We start from the raw sequence: 24,658 nt of genomic DNA on the forward strand, positions 1-24,658 counted from the left end.
GTGCAATAATATCCTTCGGTTTCTAAAGGGCATCCATTTTTTAAAGTTGTCATTTGAAACTCTTTGGAAAACATGCATAATAATCTTAATGATCCCATTGAGTAGTTTAAATTCAAATTGTGGAGCATTTGAAATACCATGGTAGCAGTACTTTCCATAAATTACTTTCAAATTCAATACATCCCTATACACACAGACACACATACACACACACACACACTCTCACAAGTACCATACAGAAAAAAATTGAAATTACAGTTTCTTTTTATCTTGCCCCACTTAAAACTTGCTTGGTTGATAAATTAGTGCTGTAGTGTCTGTTTATAAATTTGCCTGTATACGTTTTAAAAGAAATATGCTTTCGTGATGGGCTAGTTTTTAGATTCTCCTCAATGCAGATATAACTTTGCTCCCCCATTGGCTTGGCTTCCTCGTGCATGTGCTTTCTCGTGTCTGTGTGCGCACATGGATGTGTGTTTTGGCGGTTGGTAATGCAAACCTGTTTCACCTTCGCTTTTTTGAGCACATTTGCACAAATGCTGGGACTGAGTCTAACAGGGACTTTTGCTAGATAGAGAACAAACACCTCAACGATCTCTGACTTAACCCAAAATTTGATCTCTCAACCTTACAATCTCTTCAGATGCAAAGACCTTGCCACTGAGGTTTTTAGAAGATATTTGCTCAGAAAGATTGCTAGGAAGAGTTCAGAACATGGAAAAGTATAAAAAGAGAGCTCTGAAACATCCTAATAGTTCCATATGACCAAAATAGAGTGATCTAGAATGCGGTTTTCTGTGGTAGAATTACAACCTCATATAATTGACAAAATCAATCACAACTTTCCCTTTCTCTTAAGGAAAGGTTTCCTTAAAGGAGGTGACAGGGACATTCTTAGCCACTCCATGCTATTGAGACCCAACCCTTCAGGTGCAGGTGATTGGAATGTGAAGCCCTTCCTACATCAGTGAGGCTGGGATGATGAGAGGGTTGGCAATAACTGGACTGTTGAGGCTGATTAATTAAAGGCCGTTGTGATTAGCTGACAGTCCCCCATCATAGTAACAGCTGACCAACTTGGTGGAAGAGTAACAATCCTTTAAACTGCAAAGCATCTTGGGTGTTTGCTAGTTAAAACAGTATCAACCAATGTTTTGAGTAAGTTAGTATTTACATACTACCATAGTTATTTATTTTCCTTACAAATGATCTTAAAGTCTTAATACTGATTCCTAAATTATCCTGTGCAATGCTGAAGGGTCAAGAGAAAATCTCCAGAGTGATGTGGAAGTGGGAGGCATTATCACTGCATCATCAACTGCTCTGAAAGGAAGGCCAGCAGAGGTTAAGCTGGTGCACATGGCCCCAAGTAATGTGAAGACAAAGAACATGGCAACCTAGGTATTCTTGGAAGACTGTCATGCTTAAATCAACTGCAAAAATTCAGTTCTTCTGCATCTCGACCCACTGCCCACCTCTGAAGAGTTTCTACACATATCGTATTGAATTTTAATGTCTACTGTCCACGTGATTGTCTTAGTAAAGTGGACTTCATGGATGGGGACACTGGGATTTACATTAGGTAGACTTTATGGCTTGGGCCATTTAGGCAGGCAACTGGGCTACAGAGATGTGAAAAGTGGTCTCCTAGTCAGACAATGGATATCAGAGCCGCACCCTCAGTGATGAGCTATCTGGTACTTTCACAGGGCCTTGGTTCTCACACATCTATCCCAGAAAACAACTGCCTTATGGGATTGCTATACATATCAAAGGAAAAACACCTTTGAACGGATTTTGGGCACATGCATTTAAGGGTAAGTTGTCATTATGCTAAGCAATTGCTTATGTGTTCAAGGGTGCATAATTGACATAGATAGAGAACAAGCTATCAGGGTTGGGCCTTAGGAAACAATGCCCCAAATTATGGTGCTTTGATATGCTACAGACTTTGAGTAGAAACAGACTGGACATTTAAAGACCACAGTATCCACCTTTCTTCCTTCTCTCTAAAGCACAGGTTGATCTTTTTTGGGTTTATTTATCTGACTAAGCCCAAAAGGAAGACAACTGTCATGAGTTGCTTCCCCAGGAATCTCATTCACCAGGTCATATAAGCAGGATCAAGGAAACAGACTGGAGGTCAGCAGAGCCCACAGCTGACATAGGCCAGGTTTTACTCTTCTGAGACTTCATTATTCTCCAGTAGCAGCCTGTAGGTCCTTTCTCCTCTAAGAGAAGGGTACGGGAGTTTCCTTGTGTAGTTACTTTTCTGTCTTGGGCTATCCTCATGTACTTAAAAAACTTCAACTTTCTCCTGGTCATCTGTCAACTGTGAGTTTATTTCATGGATGCAAAAATTGATTCTTCAGAGGGTAGGGAGAAATTTTTTCTCCTCTATACGTAATACCATCCAGCAGTACTTGAGAGCCAAGTTATTTTTTCCTGAAAATACTGAATAATACGCTGGTTTTCTAGACTCAGGTCAAATGGTCAAATGCAGCCATTCTGGGGGTTCTTTGATGCTGGTCAGGTTTTCAATGGCCCAAGGCAAGAATTCTACTTTTTTTCTGATCTCTCAGCAGGGCCTGAATCTCTCAAGCTTAAGACAGATGGCTTTGCCTTACTTTGTTATTTGTCTGACCCTTCTCCGTATCCCAAGTGCTCTGTTGGAGCATAGCCAAGTCTGCTGGGCTCTACATTCCCAGCGCATGAGCTGTCCTGGGCTCATGTTTTGTCTCTCAGAGCTGACGCCCTGTTCACTCTTTGATTATAAAAACTTGCAGTGGAAAATACATGAGGTTAAATGTTCCTTCCCCTCAGAGTAGTAGAGACAATCTTCCCCAGCCCGACCTGGAGTCTCTTCTATTAGAACTGCAACATCCTTGAGGAAACTCCAGCAGCACAATTCACAAAAATAACCTTCATTCTATTGTACTTTGAGCTTAATTAATAGTAATGCTTAATCTGCTACCTCTTAATTACATTGGCAAATTGGCAAGGTTTATTGATTCATGCATGAGGAGTTAATTCCACAAGACACTTTGACAAAAAGCACTTTATGGGTGACCACGCTGCCATGCCAGTTCCTCTGCTGAAATGGCCGGGCAGGCTACATCCAGCCAGACCCAGGGCCAGTTTGGCTTCCTGCCGACTGTGCCAATTTCTCAACCATTTCATAGCACCCTGTGATAATTCTCTAACAATGATTTTCTGTTTTCTTCAAAATACCAGATCTAGCAAGGAAAAATATATACTGATGGGAAAATGTAGCAGCAACAATTTAAACATCAGTGCCTTCCACGATGTGCTGAAGAAAGTTAAGTTAAAAAGATGCTTGCTAATGGATGGAACTGGAAAATATCATCCTGAGTGAGCTAACCCAATCACAGAAAAACACAAATGGTATGCACTCATTGTTAAGTGGATATTAGCCCAAATGCTCGAATTACCCTAGATGCACAGAACACATGAAACTCACGAAGGATGACCAAAATGTGAATGCTTCACTCCTTCTTTAAAAGGGGAACAAGAATACCCTTGGCAGGGAAGAGAGAGGCAAAGATTAAAACAGAGACAGAAGGAACACCCATTCAGAGCCTGCCCCACATGTGGCCCATACATATACAGTCATCCAATTAGACAAGATGGATGAAGCAAAGAAGTGCAGGCCGACAGGAGCCGGATGTAGATCGCTCCTGAGAGACACAGCCAGAATACAGCAAATACAGAGGCGAATGCCAGCAGCAAACCACTGAACTGAGAACGGGACCCCCGTTGAAGGAATCGGAGAAAGGACTGGAAGAGCTTGAAGGGGCTCGAGACCCCTTATGAACAACAATGCCAAGCAACCAGAGCTTCCAGGGACTAAGCCACTGCCCAAAGACTATAAATGGACTGACTCTGGGCTCCAACCTCATAGGTAGCAATGAATATCCTAGTAAGAGCACCAGTGGAAGGGGAAGCCCTTGGTCCTGCCAAGACTGGATCCCCAGTGAACCTGATTGTTGGGGGGAAGGCCATAATGGGGGGAGGATGGGGAGGGGAACACCCATATAGAAGGGGAGGGGGGGTTAGGGGGATGTTGGCCCGGAAACCGGGAAGGGGAATAACAATTGAAATGCAAATAAGAAATACCCAATTTAATAAAGATGGAGAAAAAAAAAAAAGAAGATGCTCGCTGAGTACTCATTAAGTGATTAGTCAGCTCCTAGTGCTAGGAGGGTGGAGTTGTGGTTCCTACTCCATAACAGTATTGATAATGCATTGATCAACCTATGGTCAAAAGTCCAGCTGATTGCTATGTGTTTCTGTTCCGGTGGGTTCGTAATGTTCCTTGTGCCTATGAGCGACACAGCTCACGGGACAACTGAGGAAAGGGAGGTTTGGTCTGGCTCATGGTTTTAGTACAATACAGCATGGAATGCCTGCTGAAGGTTGGTTCTGACTGGCCACAGGAATGTGAGCTAGTGAGCGTTCACATGTCAGCATTCCAGGAAGAGGAGAGGAGCATGGCAGACGCACCTGTGGGCTTAAAGGCCCACTGCAGGCAGACTGCTCTGAGTCAGGCCTACCTTCTATACAGGCTCCATAGCCACCTTCACCATCATGCAACAAACCCTAGGGAACCTGCTTGACACCACTCACCCAACCACAAGGGCAGGAAGGAGTGCTCACCAACCTCCAAGATGGTTTCTTGATCTTTGGACCCCAGAACTATGAGACATGATGGTTTTTGCTATTGAAGTCACCAGTTAAGATATTTTATTATGGTTAGTTTTGCCGATGCTGTGATGCTTGTGTTTGTCTTGTAATAGCTGTTCAAAACAAACTAACAACACCTAGGATGAGAGGTATGGCTTTGGGTACTATCCTGGATCCTAGGAACAAGGTTTGAAGTTTCACAGAGAAGAGACACAAGTCACTCTTGTCTATGTGTGAGGGAAAGAGAGCATCTACCAATGTGGGAAGTAGATGGAAAAGGATTAAAAGAGGTGACAGATATACCTAGATGCATAGGCAGCCACTCTGAAGGCACAGAGAAACTGCACAGCCCAACTGCAGGCCAATCAGGAGGATTCTTGAAGCAGAGGTGGGTAACAGAAATAGAATTCGAAGCTGACATGGGAGCCTTGCTGACAAAGAAAAGAAAAGGTCAGATCTGATGACAGGTGATGATTATTTAAAGATAAGGGAGGGGCTAAGATTTAGAATCTGGGATCGCTGGTCTAATTGCTTTCCAAAATGGGTATTATTTCTTGTCTTGATTCTGTTACTTGTTAATAAAAAGAGTAAGGATAGTTCTCATTTTTCTCTGCAGGGTAAAAATGGAGAAAATAGCAGAGGCTCTCTGACCCACCCTATAAGCAGTTCCATCCAGGAAAATCTATGAGCTCCTTACTTCCCTCACAAGGTTCCGGGATTTCCTTCGTTTTCCCTTTGAGCCTATCATCTACTTGGTGGAAAACTATTTGCATATGTTATGCTTTATAATAGAAAAATTTGAGGTCATTTGGATAAATTAGAAAAATATAAATATTTACTTTAAACAGGAATATATCTTCGCAGACTCAGTTTCATTTCAACTGATCTGTCCCCATTGGACGTATTCTTCTGAATTACTTCAAACACTCCAGCAGTGTTAAGGGACTCAGGACATGGGATAACTGCTAAGCAAGGTGTTCAATATTTAAGTAATTGGCCCAATGCAACTGTCACAGAATATATGCATTTAATATGTCCAGGTCGCTTTAGAGTAGTTGGTCCACCCATCCACCAGAGGCATGTCAGGCAGATTTCCCCATGTTGGGAATGGTTCTAGGGCTGGAAACTAGACAGCTGGCTTCGCTGGCTTCACTCTCACGTCTCTCCCCGGTCTTTCATATTTACATTCAGCAATGACTGCTCATAGGTTCCCGTTGCCAAGTTTTCCTGTTCCCTCACATTTCAGTCCAAGTACACAAGAGGGCAAATAAACAGTATATAAGCCAAACCCTGTGAGGAGACACTGGCATGAAGCAGGTCACCTTCCAAACGTCCATCCCTTTCCAAAAAACGATAGGCTCACCTGCTTGATAAACATTGTAAAAAAACAAAAACAAAAGCAAAAAAACCAAAACCCAATAGAGATGAGTCACATGTGACCTCTCTGCCTTTATATATTCTACTAGGATTTACATCTAAGGAATAGGCCAAGAAGCCACCAATTTTATACCACTTATAGTAAGGTTCAGCCCTATGCAGCTAGTGGGAAAAGGTCAATATATGTCCAAGAAAAGCCACATCTAGTTGGAAAACTTCCCAAGTTTTTTTTTTTAATTTTATCTAATTTAAAAAAATACCTTGAACTATTCTGATCCCCTCTCATGATTTCTCCACTACCCATCTAACTTCATGTTATCATTCTTTTTCTCTCAAAAAAATAAAAGCAAAACCCCAGGAAAAACAACAAAATGCTAAAAGTCTTGTCCAAGGAAGTTTTGGAAGGCTGGCTAATTTAGATGTTTGAAGGACAGAGATGGGAAGAGACACAAGGGAGACAGCAGCCTGGACCAGGCCAGAGAAAGAAGTTTCCGAGGCCAATCAAAAGATGCTCTTGAAAACAAAGTCTATGGAATGGGTGGAGAGAGGAGGGAGAAGAACCCTGGAGCCATTTCTCATGTGAGGTGAAGGAATAGGGCATGGATCTCACCCCTCTGTGTGCATACAAACTACAGGCCATCCTTGACCTTCAGCGTACAGAAGGTGCTATGCTCCTGTCCTCTTATACAGGCCTGGGGAGGGTCTAGAATGTATTTGTATAATGAGCATAGCCGGTAACTGAAAGCAGATGACCTTTGACTCTTGCTGCAGAAATCAAGCTTTCGGGGCCCCATGGCCTGCCACCCTTCATAGTCCCTGAGCTCTGAGACCATCAGGGTCTAGTAGTGTTCCAGAGACTGGAAGGTGATGAGCTGGACGGAGACTCCCCTTCACCTCAGGGAAGACCTCCTCTCATAGGCTTTGTTCACGAGTCTTGGGTTCTGGCCTGGTTCAGTTACCTGATACAATCGAACACACACACACACACACACACACACACACACACACACACACACACAACCAAACTCACACCTTACTGACTCTAGCGCAGCCCCTTCTCGGAATGGTCTTCTCACCGTGTGACCATGAGGGGTAAGAAGAAACTGTCACTCCATATGTTCAGAAACTGAGCTAAAGAAACAGAGTAGATGCTGAATGGCAGCTGGTCGGGCTGGTTGAGATGTGAATTTCCCCATCTTTAAAATCACTTGCTAGTCTATTTCCCAACCCCATATTACTGAGGACCCTGTAGCTTATTTCTGATTGGATTTCAAGACAGAAGTTTATAGCATTGTCTGCCCTTCCACCTCCAAGCCCACTTCTTTTTTCTTTTCCTACTTATAGGACATTTAAAGCTACGGACAATTATTCTGGTGGTGCAGAGCAGTTCAGAGGGCTTCAGAAGCACAGACGTTTACACTGCAGATGGCTAATTATTGTCCCTTTGTCCACCAGGAACCATAAGATGAATACGGAAGAAAAGAAGCAATAAACAGACTTCCTTTCCCATCCTCTCTCCATCCTCTATCTCTAAAGTAGGAAGTTTACTGAACCACAGCCAGCCATTCACTCAGCCTAATGGAGTGTATAAGTAATGGGATTAAATAATCTTAAACCATGATTGCAGTGGCCTGATGCTGACATTCATCCAAACCCTGTCAAACACTGGGTGGTGAATTCATGCTTCATTTAAAAATAAACAAACTGGGGAAGGAAGAAGGTTCTAGTGTAACATTTCAGAGGCACTGAACCTGGAAATATGAGACCCTTCACTCTGGTCAGAGCTGAAGCAAGTGTTGTCCTGGTTCACTGTCCTTCTGAAGTCCTTCTGACCCCAGCTTTCGCCAGGGGTCACTCTGCCTCTGCGGACACGTATGCTCAGTTGTTTCAAGCCTCTCCCAGAGAGTGAGGTTCTCTGAAGGTGTCACCGAGGCTCATGCTTCCTACTCATGCTTCTACCACTGCCAAACATGCGAACTCGGGTAAATCAACGAACTTTCCCTGTCAGCCATTTCAGCCATAAAACGTCTGTACTGAACTAAAGTACTTCTTTAATTTTAGTTCCTTCTGGGCCTTAAATATTCTGATTCTATTGCAACAGAAGTTGGTATACTTTGGGATAGAGTTAGGGGGAAATGTTATATTCTATAAGGACTTCTTGCTCCTCTGGTCAATCAGTTGGGAGGTACTTTACCTCAGCTTCTGTGACAGTAAAGTATTGTCCGGTGTCCACTGGGAGATGGAGTTATGTCAGTAGCAAAGGGCAGTGTGATAGTCATAGAGTGGACATACCGCTGGTGGCGAATAGGTGACCCTAAGAGTGGCATACAAATGTCAGGCATGCTCCAAAGCACGTTCAGTTCCCTCACACAGACGTATGGCAATGCCTCCCTTACATAATTTCCAATGTTACCGAGCTGCTCAGTTTTTCTCATGGCTTTTGCAGAAGGGCTATTTCTCATGGTGTGTCCTTGAAGTTTAACCTTGTAACTTTTGTCTTGTCAGCATTTTAAGCTTTGTTCTGCCCCTTCAGATTTGATCATATTTTATGTTCTACCACTGTTAATATTTATACGTTCTATATTTACACTTATGGACACTGCATGTAAACACTACTGTGCATTGCTGGAGGTGTGCATTAGAACCCCGTGGGTACGACAAAGGAAGTTTGGGTACGGTGATCGGAACAAAGGATGCAATGCATTTCAAGTATTTTTATTTGTTCAACTGGGTAACAGGTACGTGGACCTTTATATTATTTCTTATGTATGTCTCAAAAAGCATACATAATTATGCACACATGTATCCATTTAGCTTTTTTTGTTTCCTAATTCCTACTGCAAAGGTTAAAAACTTATTTGTCTGTCTGTCTGTCTGTCTATCTACCTACCTACCTATTTATCTAACTACCTACTATCTATCTATCTATCTATCTATCTATCTATCTATCTATCTATCAACTACCTACCTATGTACCTACCTACCTACCTGTCTGTCCGTCCGTCCATCTGTCTATCTATCTATCTATCTATCTATCTATCTATCTATCTATCTATCTATCTATCTATCTATCATCTGTATGGGATATGAGATGATCCTGCACATTCCTAGGTCCAGGGGAAGGAAGGCTGGCCATGGTATGCCTTATTCAACTGAACTAATTTCCTCATTTTACCTAGAGCTGGCTTTGTGTTCCGATGGTCACTTGTTTTTAAAAGAAGGTTATGACAGGCTGGAGAGCTGGCTCAGCTGGTAGGAATGTTTGCTGCTCTGGCGGAGAACTTGGGTTTGAGTTCCAGAACCCAGGTTCACAATACCTGGAAGTCTAGATCCAGGGGATGTGATGCCCTTTTCTGGCACCCACCATCACTGTACACCCACCACACACATGCACACACATGCATGCACCCTTTAGAATAAGCAAATCTTACAAAAAATTTGTAACAAAGTTTATGAGATATCATTTCAGTGCAAAGTATCTATGCAGATAAGTGCACTCACATTCTCCCCTCCCCCAATTGGCTATATGAGTTTAACCAAGTATTTTAAATGCCCCTAATATTGTCCAAACATTAGATTCATCAAATAATGTAGACTATTTTAATATATGGCATTCAATTTACCACTCCAACATATCATGCAGTATTCAACTCACTATTTCTTTTAGGATTTCTTACACACGTACAGTTAGACTGGCAGCACGCTCTCCCTGGGGCAGGCGAAGTTAGGGTGTCAGAAAGCGAAGGTGGAGACATTGCAGGCACGGTTTGTCCTTTGAAGCTAGAAGCCCTGTCAGTGGCATTTCCTGGCCTTTGCTCAGGTTGCACCTCTGACTTTCATCGACATTGGAAGGGTTATTTGAGGTTTTTTTTTCCTTGCATATTTTAGATTTACAGGAAAAGCCTCTCGTCTATGAAAAGCGTAATGTTTTCAGGGATGGTGTACTGCATCCCTGGCTGGCACTGAGCTCCTAATCTCCCTGTCTTCACCTCCCTAGCTGGGATTACAGCAGTGAACTAGCACACCTGGTTTATACTGTGCTGGTATTGAACTCAAGGTTTTGTGCACGTTAGCAAGGCCACATTGGAAAAAAGTGTACTAGGATTAAAGTGTTTTGCCCAGAGTGAAGGAGCCTAGGTTCAGTGGAAAGAGAGGACATGGTCTGTAGTTATGCCAACACTTCCTTTTCACCCCCACATTTTGTAACTTTTCCCCCCTTCCATCTAGTTTTATTTGTACCACATTCATTAATTCCCACCTACCTCCCACCCCTCCCCATGAGATTGTCTTTTCTAGCCTCAGCTGGCCTTGAACTCACTCTTTTAGAGAATGCTTACAGCTATTGTACATAGCCTAGTTTTCTTCCTTTTCAACTGCCATCTACTGAAAATTCTAAAAATCCTAGAATATTTTCAGCTACTAAGAACTTGTCCTGAATGGCCAGGGCCCCACCTCTTCTTCAGGCAGCATCTCCTATGAGCATGAGTTAACTTTTCTGTGCTCTCCCTTACAGTTGCTGCTACGACGTGGGGACGTGGACCTCCATCCACACCCTCTGCCCTGACAGCCATTATCTTCATTCCGTAATTTAAACAGTCTGCCCCAGCGGAGAGTTTATTTATTTAACTTTTCACTTCTTGTTTACAGGCTGTTATCTTTGCCAGTCAACTGCTCGACTCACCTACAGTTTCCTTTCAGAACTTCTGTTTGCTTTATCCTTATGGACAGGGGCTTCCTGTGCAATCAAGAGTGGCCATGAACTGGCAACGTGCTTGCTTCAGCTTCCCAAGATGTAGGACTAAACTGGTGTACCACATGTGGTTTCCATTTAGATTTTGATGTGATACATGTTTTTCTAAATATTTTTATGGATACTGGGAAGATAAATTTTTTTATTACATGGTCAATGTATCTCCATTCAATCAATCTTATTAATTGCATTATCCAACTCCTGTAATTAATTGGTCAAAGAGGAAAAAAATGTGCTTTCTAAAGCGCACGTGTCTTCATTTCGCCTCATCATTCATCAATATTGTGTGTTAGATATTTCAGTGCAGTGATATTTACAGAGGGGCAAGAGTCTGTCCCTTACTGCCATATGAGATGCTTACCAATAACAGCATGTCCTTGATTGTTTTGATAGTTTTGTCACAGATTGTATTTTGCTTTTTGTAATATGGGATATTATTTGACTCTGTAAAATATTCTTTTGAAATACTATAACTTAATTATAATAATTTACTAATTTATTTTTGCTTCTCTCTCTATTTTTTTCTTCCCCTCCTTTTCACACATTGAGATAAAAGTGCCTTACGCATGCTAGGCAAGTGGATCACCACCTAGCACGCTCCTATACCCCATTTTTTATCATCATCAACTAGTAAGTAGTTTTACTGGCTCCTTGTTTTCTTTCATCTGACGCGTGACCACCTTCATGGAATGTTCTCATTTATGGGTTTATATAATGAAATATTTCTTTTGGAGTCACTGTTCAGAAAGGGTATACATTTTTTGCTGAATGCCTATGGAATGTTTAAGACATTATTTCTATACAAAGCAAAGTTTGATAAACTGTTATATAACTAAGCAAGTTGCTAATTAGAAAGCAAGGTGAGAGCACTCTACGTGGTTACACCCACGTTAGAGGCTATTCTAGCTCCACAGCTATGTCCATGCACACAGCACAGAAGCAGAAGACGAACATTCAGCAGACTGCAGATACTGCATGGGAGGATTTGATAGTTTTCTTTTTCTAATTTCCCCCTAATGAATGTGTATTAAAAGACGTTTTTAAAAGAATTACTACCATTAAAAAGACAATTTTGATCTCTACATTTCTCTAAAATACAGAGAGAGAGAGAGAGAGAGAGAGAGAGAGAGAGAGAGAGAGAGTATACCTAAAATCCAGCTTGAATTAAATCTAAAAAATGAACAAAGAAACCCATGAAAAACTCAGACACCATCTAGAAAGGGCAATAGAGAAAAAGCAGTCATTAGATCTTCCTTCCCTCCTTCCTTCATTAAAAAAAAAGAACAAAATAAAATATAAGATCAAACAAAGCCCATCACACTGGAGTTATACAAGCCTCAGTTTCTTGCTACTGGAAATGATAGTAAAAGGAGCTGGACCAATCGCCAAGGCTCCTTTCAGGCTAACAGACAAAACAAAGCCACTAAAAATACAATTATACCATTGGGCAGATGGCATTTGTCACTATGACTGAACTTAACTCTTAACATGAAAGCATTCCTTTTTGTGCTGAGATTCCAGGCATTGTGGACAGAGGGATCTGCCGACGCTGAAAGGCAGACCAGGTGTCACATCTGTAATACTAGAAGGTACAACTGAGCCAGTGGCTGTTATCAAATGAAATCTTGGGAAAACAGAAGGCTTCTGTGACTTTAAAGTGGGTAGCCAGGGATTGGCAGTATTTCTGTGTTTTCAAAAAGATGAATGTTAGTTTTCAGGGTGATAGCATGGTAAATAATTAAAGCAAATAAAATAAATAAATAAGTAAATAAAATAGCAAATAAAGGTCAGGTCAGAAGAAAGCCTTTCACTTTGGCCATATCAAAGCCTCATGTGTAACCAGGTCTAATACTCTCCCCTTGCTGATCATGGTTCCAATAGGGATATTGGACGTGCCATATTGGAGGTCAGGAATTGGGGAGATAACACCCAGGATCATGGAGTCAATCCTCATAGGAGAATGTTTTAAAAACAACACTTCTTGTCCTCGAACTTTTTTCTTTTTAGTGGGAGAGTGCTGGTGGGGTGATAGTAAGACACCAGGAATGGATGTGTTTAAGTGTGTAGGTGGTGTGTGCAGTAGGAGACGGGGGTTGGGGGAGGAGGAGAAGCATCATGGGGATGAGAGCAGAGGTGGGCGAGAGGGAGAGAGATGTTCATGTGGATTTTTCAGACTCTGTCCCAACTCTTTGGTTCCTTTTTCAACACCTACGTAGGGCCCTGGTTCGAGCTGCTTTTAACACATTCCATTAGGACAAATGTTAGTACATAAAAGGACAGCTTTCCTGCAGAGGTACAAGAAAACTACATCTTAATGGAGCTGAAAATGTAGACTGTTTAACTTCACCATTTAGTGCCATAAGAGCAAAAGGCTCTAATGTGTTGGTTATTAAGGTGCCAGGTTCTGGAACTTTCAAGTTAGTCTCCCAGGAGATTGGCTTGCTGCTTCCAGAGGCCTGACAGTCAATAGGATCTTAATTCTAACAAAAATGCCTGCCCCTCTTTTCTGTCACTCAAAAGCCCTGATCCAGTGGAGGATCCTGGGTCACCATTTCATAAAGAGACTTTGCCTGAGGACATCTGATGTGTGTCTCCCAAGGCCTAGCCTCCTTTACAATGCCAAGAAGAGACCAACTGTTCCTCTGTTACATTAATGTCAGGAGTAAGCTTGTCTTAACCAGAGAAGAAGTTTCAAACAAGCGGGAGGCCTTGTTGATATCCTTCATACCTAAAAACACAAATGACTGGAAGCAAAGCCCTGATCTCCCATGCACCCTGTGCGCCTCCTATCAAGCCAATTGCCTTCAATATTTCTATAGCAACAGCAGCTGAGACACCCCCATTTTGGGCTACAGTTTCTCCATCTTATTACAATAAGGTCACTCAACACATTAATCCCTTAGACAGCCAATAGTTTCACGACGCAAAAATAACACACTTGCTCATTCTTTATCTATGACATTAGGGAATTTTAACTTTATAAACAAGAACACCCTGGTATTTGGAGGCAAATGATGTACCCACATTATAACCATAGGACCAAGATAGAGTCTATTTAAATCCTTTTACTTCCTAATAAAGTTCAGTGCTCTTAATTTTGATCTTTTTATTTATTCAAAACTATAAGAATAATCGAAATGAATCATTTACAAGATCTATTCACTTTACTACTAATAATACAAGCATCAGTTCAAATAACTAGGACATAGTGTACTTATTACACTGACCCAAATGAATCTAAATAAATCTGTCTACAGGGAACAGCACATAGTTTACTATATGAGCTCACTGTTTGCAATGGTCTTGCCAACTAGAAACAGTTTTCTAAAGAAACATTCCAAGGTGATAGGTGTGGTGGTATAACCCAGGACCTATGGAACTGAGGCAGGAGGATCACATGTTCTAGGTCAAAACTAAGAACAATAGGCAATGCCTTAGGTATTACTGATGTTGATAATTTGAGCTGATAATTGTGGTGGTTTGAATATGCTTGGCCCAAGCAGTGGCCCTATTTAGGAGATGTCAGTTTGGGGTGGGCTTTGAGACCCTCCTCCTAGCCATGTGTGAGACAGGATTCTCCTGTTTGCCTTCAGAACAAGATGTAGAAGTCTCAGCAACTTCTCCAGCACCATGCCTGCCTGGATGCTGCCATGAGTCCCATGATGATAACGGACTGAACCTCTGAAAGTGTAAACCAGCCCCAATTAACTGTTGTGCTTTATAAGAGTGGCCTTGGTCATGGTTTCTCATTACAGCAATGGAAACCCTAAGCAGGACAATAAACTACATTAATAAAGTTACATTAATTTTAATTTTAAATTTAACTGTAAATTAAATTTTAGAGATATAAAAATTTCACACGATTCTCTTTAAGCATATTATAATGATAAAGGAATGGGAAATATATATTTGCTTTAAAAGGTAGATCATAAACGTGCTACAAGTCTAAGATGAGAGGCTGAAAGTAAAGATTACCACTGAAGCACACTGTACATACATTCGTATCAGGTACTAGACAGAGAACAGGTAAACTACATGTGAAGAGAGCTGTCCCACCACACAGAATCGCATCTGTTAATTGTAGATGCAGGTATACAAAGACTAGGAGTCCAAGAGACCATAGCGAAAAAATAATGTGATAAATCAAATCTGATGACATTACCAGGCATTTAATCTCAGAGTATACAATATTAAATTTAAACGTGATTTTAGATTTATCAATAACTAATTTAGAAAGAAATTTAAGTTTTATTTTCCAGGTGTCTCCTGGATCAAGGGTCAAGCATGAGTGGTTGGTGCTTACATAGAAATAATGAACTCAGCCACTGCCTTCAATACCCTTCTTTCACCTTACTCAGTCAATTAAGTAACGAGGACAGACAAAAGACAAAAACAGAAAGAAAAGCGATTCCCACGGACTGGCGTGCAGGGACTTAATTGCCTTGTCTTTGTTCACAGTGTCTTTGGGACACCTGTGTCCAGCTGTGTGATAAAAGGTTGGATCTCATGGACAATGTCTCCCGCTCTAGAACTTTAGCTCCTGGAGAGACAAACGACCGTAGTGCTGCCCGTCTCAAGTCTACCTTCCAAGCAGCTTGTTCTAATTCATGCTTCCTCTTTCACTAGTCTGTCTGTCCTTCCAGCATGCAGCCTACTAGAACCATGAAGGCTTGGAAGGAACTGGAAGTGCTGATACCTCAGTGAAGGGCATGACGCCCATGTTGAACTTTGGAGTCGATTCTGAACGCAGAGGGCCTTTAGGTAAAGTGGGACTGAATTCTCAGAAGACGTAAGCCTTTCTGGAGAGCTACGGAAAGAGGTCATTACATCAAGGACCACAATTACAGGTTCTTATGAGGAGGGGAAATCACAGAAAGGACAGGAAGGTTCATCAGTGTTTGAACGGCTCAGCTCTTCCACATGAGTGATTAAATATCTCCCAGACAGTCTGCCTGGCTTTAGGCGCAGTGTGCTATGACAGGCAACCAGAGCAGAGGGAGCCAACGTCCTAAACCATCCAGAGATCTTACACAGAGTCTGGATTCTGAGCTGCCGCACTATAGAAAACGACTAAAAACACGAAACTGAAGCTTTGTTTTGCTCCCAGGAAAAGCAAACATTAAAGAAAAATGGAAGATAGGTATATCCGAGAAGCAAAACAGCTTCCTCGAGCTAAGTGAGTCTGAGTGTCATTGCACACATGGAATGGCAAACGGGTTCCCCGATCAAACAATACCGAGGCTCAGATGTAACGTTTGCTGAATAGCTTTTCCACAGTAGACTAAGGGTGCTTACAAAGATTGCCTCATCTCATCATGCTAACATTATGTCTAGCATACAGGTGAGAAAGGAAAACCGAGGCTTGCAAAGAGCAAGTAACTTGCCCAAGACACAAAGCTTTGCGTGAATTCAATCCAAACTCATGTTCTCTGCATGCCTTACAGTTTCCCAGCATTGTATGTAAGACCTCTGCTTACAAAGCATAAAGATAAACAGCTTAAGAAGCCTTTCTGGGAAGCATTGTTACAGTAGCAATGATCAGAGGCACAGTAAAAGAGGGGCCAGGCAGGAGCTGTAAAACGTTAACTGCTCCTTGCTGGAGGAGAGCTGGATGCCTGGACAAGGCTTTGCTGACTTTGCTGCCAAAACTTGCAGCAATAAATGATTGCACAAGGCTGTCCCGAGTCGCTAGAAAGTGCAGCCCACTTAAAAGAGGTCAGGATTATAAAAGGCCTTCCTCTTTTCAACAATGATTTCACAGGGTGGTACTCGAAGAGCTGATTGACATAAGGGCTGAGATTTTGCTGACTAGACTTTCTCTTAGCATAGATGCTCCTGCTTCCAGACAGACAGGGTATGGCTGTGCTTACCTTTATAGTCTGAAAAACTAACTACATGCAGGCAAAGTCACAGGATGAGGAGGAATGTGACTCATGCAGCCCTGGTTCTGACTGATGGCAGCCAGAAGTTACCCTCCGCCTGTGTCTCTATTCTCACTTCTAAAGACAGCACTTTGGGCAAGTGACCTGAAAATAGTTTCTTCCTCTCCCACCTGTTTTAGCTGATGGGGTTGTAATGCTGCTACATGTGTGTGAGTTGTCCCTGGAAGGAAAACAAAGTAAGGTGGAACCCAAGAGATGCAAGGCCATATTACATGAATACAGAAAACGTCAGTCATGCAGAACTGTGCTTTGTGCTACACATCCGGGTTTTAATAAACTACAGTCTTCAGAGTTTTGCTACTAACTGTGCTTGCTTGGTACTATGTCAACTTGACACAAGGTAGAGTCATTAGAGAGGAGGGGACTTCGGTGAAGTGAACGCCATCATAGGTGGCTGTAGGCAAGCCTGTCAGGCATTTTCTTCATTTAGTGATCTATGGGGAAGCTTAGCACACTGTGGGTGGTGCTCTCCCTGGGCTGACGGCCTTGGGTTCTATAATAAATCATACTGACCAAGCCATGGAGAACAAGCCAGTAAGTGGCATCCTTCCATAGCCTTTCCACCCTTCTTCCATCAGTGATGGGCTGCTGCTTGGAAGTATGGGCGGAAACAAACTGTTTCCTCAAAAAGCTGCCTTTGGTTATGGGGGTTTCATCTCATTGGCAGTAATTCTAAGACTCCAACCAAGGCAGGAATTCCAATAAAATTAAACTCTGGAGATCTACACATTTCTGAGTCCCAGCATCTTCCTCTACAGGTTTCTTTGCTGCTGAAATGCCTTGGCAGAGGGTACAACTGTGACTAATTTTTTTAGGTTTGCAAGAAGTACTACTTTTTCCATAAATATGTTTAACACATAGATCAAAACTAGAATGACAGTAAAGGAATTTACTTTGGACATAAAGTTTTCTTACTCAGCAACCTACTCTATCAGAACATAGCTTAATAGATTAAGTAGCCATGCAAAATGCTAAGGAAATGTTATTTATTTTTAGTCACTACGCTTTGCTCTTCAAAAAATAGCTTTGTTCTTTAAAACAGAGAAGCATTTCTACCTCAGTCTCAGGATGCAACTCTCTTTAATACTCTATAATAGTTTCTCTACATCATAGACAGCCAGGGAGATCAGGGTGGTAAAAATGATTCTGTAGAGATAACTGGTCCAGAAGTTTGGAAGGCTATTGACGAGTTCAGACTCCTGCTAAGTCTTGCCTAAAATACTGAGACTTCAAATGCAGGGTATGAGTGTATGATTCCGATGACAGGGAACCCTTCAGATAGATGAGAGAGATCACTCTGTTTCTATACACATGCATGAAAACACAGGACAGACAAGGCCTGACTGACCTTTAGTTGAAAGGCAGCCCTGTCCCAACACAATGCTCCAACCTTATGTGAGTGATAACTATATATAAGAAAACATAGTATGTCAACTTACATGTGTACATATATTTTGACCTTCAAAGAATCATGGCGACATTTATATGGAATAACTGGCATTTGGTCAAAGAAGACAGACAGACGAAGACCCAATGTGCCAACTCACGATGTAGCAGGGCTCGCAGTACGCCTTCTTCTCCACGGCATAGAAAGGCTGTCCTCGGAGCTTGATGTCGCAGACCATGCAGGTGAAGCAATCCACGTGGAAGACCTGGTCCATGGCGGTGCATCCCGTCCCTTCTCCAACGACGTTTTCCCCACAGCGGGCACAGCGGCCTGGAAGATAAGGGGTTACTTGTTACAGAGGAATTCATAGAGCCGTCCAGTGAAGAAGTCAGGATGAGGGAGACAGCTGGTTCATCCTGCAGTCAGTCGGAAAGAGACACAGCACTGCTGCCATTGTTGTGCTCAGCAGCAAGTCCACCAAGGTCTCCTGTGCACAGCAGGAATCTACCTGAGGAAACTGAGCAGCCAGCTAAGGCACCTATGAAGGCAATGGAGGAAGGCTGGTGTGCTTGATGCTGGGGCCTGGGCACATATAGGTAGGAGCAGGATTCAGGATGTCGGGGTTGAGAAACACGGTCTACTGAACAGAACAGTTCAGACGAGCCTCTGTCCCTGTAAGAGTCTACACCAGTTAGTGTGTGTGGATCTTGTCTAAACTCAGACTTCACTTCCTTTTTAAATCCTGGACGTCAGTCTTTTGTGGCAGGTAGATCAGCTGTTTCCAGAGCAAAGAGGTCGCTAGACCATTTTGTTCCCAATGGAACCTCTACTGACCGTTCCCCATGGTTCTGCTTCTGACTTCTGGGGTTCATGAAGCCAAGTTTCATTTCACACACCTAACATCATCTAACTCAGGCACTGACTCTGAGTCTGTACTTAGTCTGAACAGATCTACATCACTTGGTGGCTCCATGTACCTACTGTATGCTTGGGAGTCCCTTGGGAACCTAGTTCTCACTGCGTGTTCTGTAAAACTACTGTGTGTGTGTGTGTGTGTGTGTGTGTGTGTGTGTGTGTGTGTGTGTCAGAGAGAGAAAGACAAAGAGAGAGAGAGAGAGAGAGAGAGAGAGAGAGAGAGTTAGTTAGATTTTAAAGAACATATTAACAGTTAAAGAGTAACAGATTATAATTTAGCATAAAATTTTAGGACTAGGTATAAAACAGTGATAGAACATTTTCTTAATATATACTAGGATCATGAGTTCAAACTACAGGACCAGAAAGAAAGAAAGTAAATAAAGGGACAGGAGTGGGTATTTTACTCTGAGTGGCATCCTCTTGTAACCCATTACCCTGAGATCACAAGGGCCACAGCCACCTTGACTCCTTATAGTTCACGTCTACTAGGCAGAAACAAAACCCTTACTTAGTAACCATACACAACTGGGAACATCAACAAGGACCTGCAGGCTTTTGCACGTGTAAGTATCATAGACTTAGCTTCATGAATTGCCAACATTTTTTGAGGCCGTTGTATTAACGTACGTGGACATACTACCATTATTCCTGTTCTAAAGAAGAAAGTAAGTTGTAGAGAATATCTCACTAACTTCATGCCTAAATATTCTTGCTTGAAGTGTCTGCTCCAACCCCATGTCTGCATTCTGAGCTCTGTGAATGTCAGTGCGGATCCGACATTATGGAGCATGATGGAGTGACTTCTATTGAAGAAGGCTTTCAGCACCCGTTCACACTGGACTGACAGCTACTTCACACTCGAAACTGGGAGGGGTAAATGTTCCAATAAGTGAGAGAAGCAGTCAATATATTTCTCTCTGCTTGCATGTGGTCCTGGAAATATTCCTTTGTATTCTGGTGCAGGATTGGAGCATATCTTAAAAAATAAACAAACGAACTAACTTGAAGCATCATCAATGAATGCTAAGGGAAAAAAATTGTCTCAGCTATAGCTGTGTCTGCTACCGCTGTATTAATGTGAAATCTCAGGCTGTTTTTTGATATTCGATACGATTATGAATATTTGTAATATAGTTTATAGTTGATTTTAATGAACTCTTACCCAAGAGTTAACTTAGGTTTATTTTTATTAATAAACATATAATTAGAAATGCTTCTCTAAATTTATATACTTTTCTGGTTAGATGAGAAAGTTATTTTTGTAATTTTTGTAATTATGGTGAAAACAACGTCATTTCTTCCAAGTTAACTGGCTTACTATGTTTGAAAAATGATGCCATACCTCTGAGAATTTCATGCCGACAAATGACATTTCACTATAGAAAACACACGGAGAGTTGTGGAAAATAGATCAAACCGTGTGAAGACGATTACAAATCCACTGCATTCGCATGGGAAGTACAATTTCGTATTATAAATTCAATATAAGACGACACACTTGTCTTTCTATATTAGCTTTCCCCTTTGTATAAGTCAAAAAGGACCCCTTAGGATGCTGAGAAGCACAAGGGATCTAAAAAACAAACTCTGGCAAAAGAAGGATGGGGTCCTGAGGGAGGCACAGTGGCTGGCGAGGCAGCAGCAGCAGCAGCTTTGGTCTTGACCACGAATGCTCAAGGGCAGGCCACAGAATACAGACAGAGAGCTACAAGGAGAGCTAGACAGCTATCCCGGGTACGGGGCATCTTCAGTCACTGTTAGTTTTCAATCTCCTTAGCAGCTGCCTCAAGGGTCTGCTCTTTGTCCAGCACTTCTGTGTGACAAGAAGAAGTGGACTAGTCACGGGCAGTGCTTCTTCCCGTGATTAAGGAACTTTCTGTGGCCAACAATCCGAGACAACACCCGTGGCACACTGCAGTGTTACAGAAATATGCATGGGAAATCACACCCGAGACAGCTCTGCAAGAATTCCCCAAGGAAGCAGGCAATTGAGTTTGACCTTAAAGAATGGAATTTTGACAGGTAGAGGTGGGAGGCAAAAAACTGCTGCTTTTTTTTTTTTTCCCAAAGAAAGGATGAACATCTGTGGCTTACTGGATGCAAACCACTGTGGAGCCTGGTGAGGGCCTCAACAAAGGTTTGTGTGCTTGCCACAAAAGCAGATGGCCTGCATTCCCAGAAACAATTCTCTCTTTATGTCTGGAGGATATGCTTCCAGGGTAGGTTGGGCTATGTGCTGGACCTAGACCCGACCAGTTCTGTTACCCCCTGTGTTTTTCCTGTTCCTGGGAGAAATTAGGGACACCAACCTCAAGGGCAGCCAGTCTGGCACCTTACAATTCACAAGCATAGAAGAAAAAACAGCAAAGAACAAAAGTTAAAAATAGGTCTACAAACCAGCAACAGAAAAAAGGTGCCCAAATGTTCCCCTTCTACATGGACAAAAATGTATAAACTATTCCTTGGGGGGTGCATTTGGAATGAAAAGCAAGCATCTCAAGCAGAGGGTATCTTTGCTCCTAGAGGGACTCAGACAACACATTAGTGAAAGTGTACCACAGGCTTGATGCTTATCTTTTAGATGAAATTCGCAGTGCCTTAAATAGCAAAGGCCAGAGGAATGCTGGCAGGCCTCAAGGCACCATGCTTGAAGGAAGCACAGTTGATTAGGCAGCAGGAGGCAAGGGGCTCTGACACAGGGCCAGCATGCAGAGCTTCTAAGCAACTCTTAGCAACTCAAATGAACTAGGGCAGAGGAGCAGAAGGCTGACACACGTAACAAACGATTTCGTATGTTCACTACTGTCTGGCCAGCCTTGGACCCTGTGCACCTCGCTTCTCTTTCCCGTGTGTAGCAATCTCCTTGATGCTGATGAAATCACGTTTCCTTATCCTGGGACACTACAAGGGTTTCCTCAATGTTCTCAAACCTGTGGTCTTACTACTACTATAAAAGCAAATGCCTTATGGGTGTCTTAACAATTGCGCTAGGCCTGAGTAGCCAGATGAATTCCAAGTGGATGATAGGCAAGGTGGAAGCAGAGACTGGCAGTCTAGGAAAACCGACAGGGTGAACCACTTACAGGATATGAGCGTCCAGAGTTATTTTCATGCTCGCTGTTTGTATTTACTCTATAATGCGTAGAAGTTGTTTAAAAATGATGTCCTAGTAATAACTGCATGCAAAGGGCATTTTCAAGCAAGTCTCTAAGGACTTTGGCAGTACGTCATGCTCTGCTATCCTTCCCCTTTCAGGTCCTTCTCCTCTCGTTAGTCCTTTCCTATCTTCCTGGCTATGTCAGCTTGACATATGGCTTAGTCATCTGAGGAGGAAACCCTAACTGAGAAGATTCCTTCATAAGATCCTGCTATAGGCAAGCCCATGCAGCATTTTCTTAATTGATGATTGATATAGGAGGTTACTGCCCACCATGGGCAGTGCCATCCCTAGGTTGGTGGTCCTGAGTTTTACAAAGAAGCAGGCTGAGCAAGCCATGAAGAAGCAGCCAGAGGGCAGCACTCCTCCATGGCCTCTGCATCATCAGCTTCTGACTCCAGGTTCCTGCCTGTGCTTGAGTTCCTACCCTGACTTTCTTCAATGATGAACTGTGATACGCGTGTGTAAGCGATATAAACCACTGTCTTATCCCAGAAATAACAACACTATGACAACTCTTCCAGACAGTCTCTTCTACTTTTCCTGTGTATATGTAGACATACATATATTATATATGTATATGTTTGAATACATAAAATCTAAGACCCACAAATAAAAAATGCAGTATTTGTTTTTCTGAGAACTAATTAGCTTGATAAGATTATCTTCAGCTGCACCGATTTTCCTACAAATGACAAAACTTCCATTGTTCTTCTGTTCTTTGCTTTTAAGCCGAAACACAGACCATGGAGGAATGCAGCCTACTGGCTTGCTTCCCACAGCTTGCTCAGCCTGCTTTCTTTTTAACTTAAAAAATTGTTAAGTTTTATGTTTTAATTAAAATATAATTAATCCACTTTCCATATCTCTTTCCTGCCTCCATTTCCCCCATGTCCACTACTCAATACCCTCTTTTTCTCTATTATTGTTACAGATACACACACATGCACGCACACCACACCACTTCCTATCGACTTTTGTTCATCTGTATGTGGTTCCAGGTCTGACTGCTTTGTACCTGATAACAAATCGGGACAATTCTGGGAGAGGGTAGATGGTTCTCTCACTCTCAGAAGTCATTATGGGACTCTGTAAGAGTGAAATTCTTGGGGCTGGGGATTTAGCTCAGTGGTAGAGCGCTTACCTAGGAAGCGCAAGGCCCGGGGTTCGGTCCCCAGCTCCGAAAAAAAAAAAGAACCAAAAAAAAAAAAAAAGAGTGAAATTCTTCACTCTTCTACATTAGCATGTTTACTGATATTGTTATCGTTCAAGTCCTATTAATTAATTTATTTTTATGTGCATAGGTGTTTTGTATACAAGCATGTCTGCACACAATGTGTGCCTGATGTCTAAGGAGAACCGAAGGGGGTTGATTACATGCAGTTGTGAATCCATGTGGGTGCTGGAAATCAAACTTGGGTTGTTTGGAAGATCAAACACTGTTCTGAATCCCCAAGCCATTCCTCAACTTCCAGCTCCAACTTCATTCCTCCTTCACTGAGGGACACCTAGGCTGGATACTTCAATTCAGTATTGTGAATAGTGCCAACGTAACCATCAATATGCAAGTAGCCATGTGATAAGCTGCTTTGAGACTTTGTGGTAAATTGCAAATGGTACTACCATCAATTTGCAAATATCTCTGTGATGTATACAGTCTTTGAGCTATGTACCCCCAAGTGAGAGAGCATGGTCATACAGCAGATATATTATAGCCTAAGAAACTACGGTAGACATTTTCAGAATGTCTGAACTAGGTTACGCTTGCATTGCATATGGTGGTTATCTCTTGTTCACATCTCCAGCATTCATTGTTCTTTGTTTTCTCGTTTTGTCTTTTAAAAAAAGTTTTTGTTTTTCTTTCTGTAAATTTCACATCATACACCATTGTACCATTATACCTGCCCTCTATCCTTGAAAACTCCTTGCCAGCAGAGAAAAACAATCTTGTTGTAGAAGCTGTAGTGTGTCCCTAGTGTGTCCCCTTTTGTCCACACTTTTTTTTGCTTGCAAACGTTCATTGCAGTGATTTGTTGGTCTAGCACTAGACTTTGGCTATTCTATCACTACTGGAACTCCCCTGGTACTCCTCTCAGACGTCCTGCTGCACCCTGTGTCGTAGAGATCCAGTAATTTTGGATCTGTAGGACCAGCCCCTTCATGCACTCCAGCAGTTCATCAAAGGGGTAGATGTTAGGGTGGACCAATTCAAATTTCTGAATCTGGGTCTGAGAGGTATGTAAGCTGGTCAGACCACTGGCTCTCCTGCTCTCCTGTCCTTGGGGTGGCTCCCCAGCAACCCCCACTATCAGGGCCAGCTCTACCCTGATGCCCAGGGCCTGCTCTCCTGAGCGCTGCAGCCAGTGAGGAACATAACCAATTCTCCCACTTTCATGACCCAGGGGCCAGTTCAGCTCTCCTGC

The 24,658-nt window shown here is 42.4% G+C and overlaps 1 protein-coding gene across 42 annotated transcripts in view; it reads right to left on the minus strand.

Annotated features, from left to right (window-relative positions):
* Lpp (LIM domain containing preferred translocation partner in lipoma) overlaps positions 1-24,658 on the minus strand; it is a 633,326-nt gene that overhangs the window by 99,419 nt on the left and 509,249 nt on the right. For all 42 annotated transcript variants that reach the window (NM_001437730.1, NM_001437729.1, XM_087575788.1 and 39 more), the window contains 1 exon segment: positions 18,321-18,490. In NM_001437730.1, the coding sequence (NP_001424659.1) occupies positions 18,321-18,490 (170 nt within the window).

The sequence above is a fragment of the Rattus norvegicus genome, chromosome 11 (genome assembly GCF_021556685.1).
Source record: "Rattus norvegicus strain SHRSP/BbbUtx chromosome 11, alternate assembly SHRSP_T2T, whole genome shotgun sequence".
Lineage (NCBI taxonomy): Eukaryota > Metazoa > Chordata > Mammalia > Rodentia > Muridae > Rattus > Rattus norvegicus.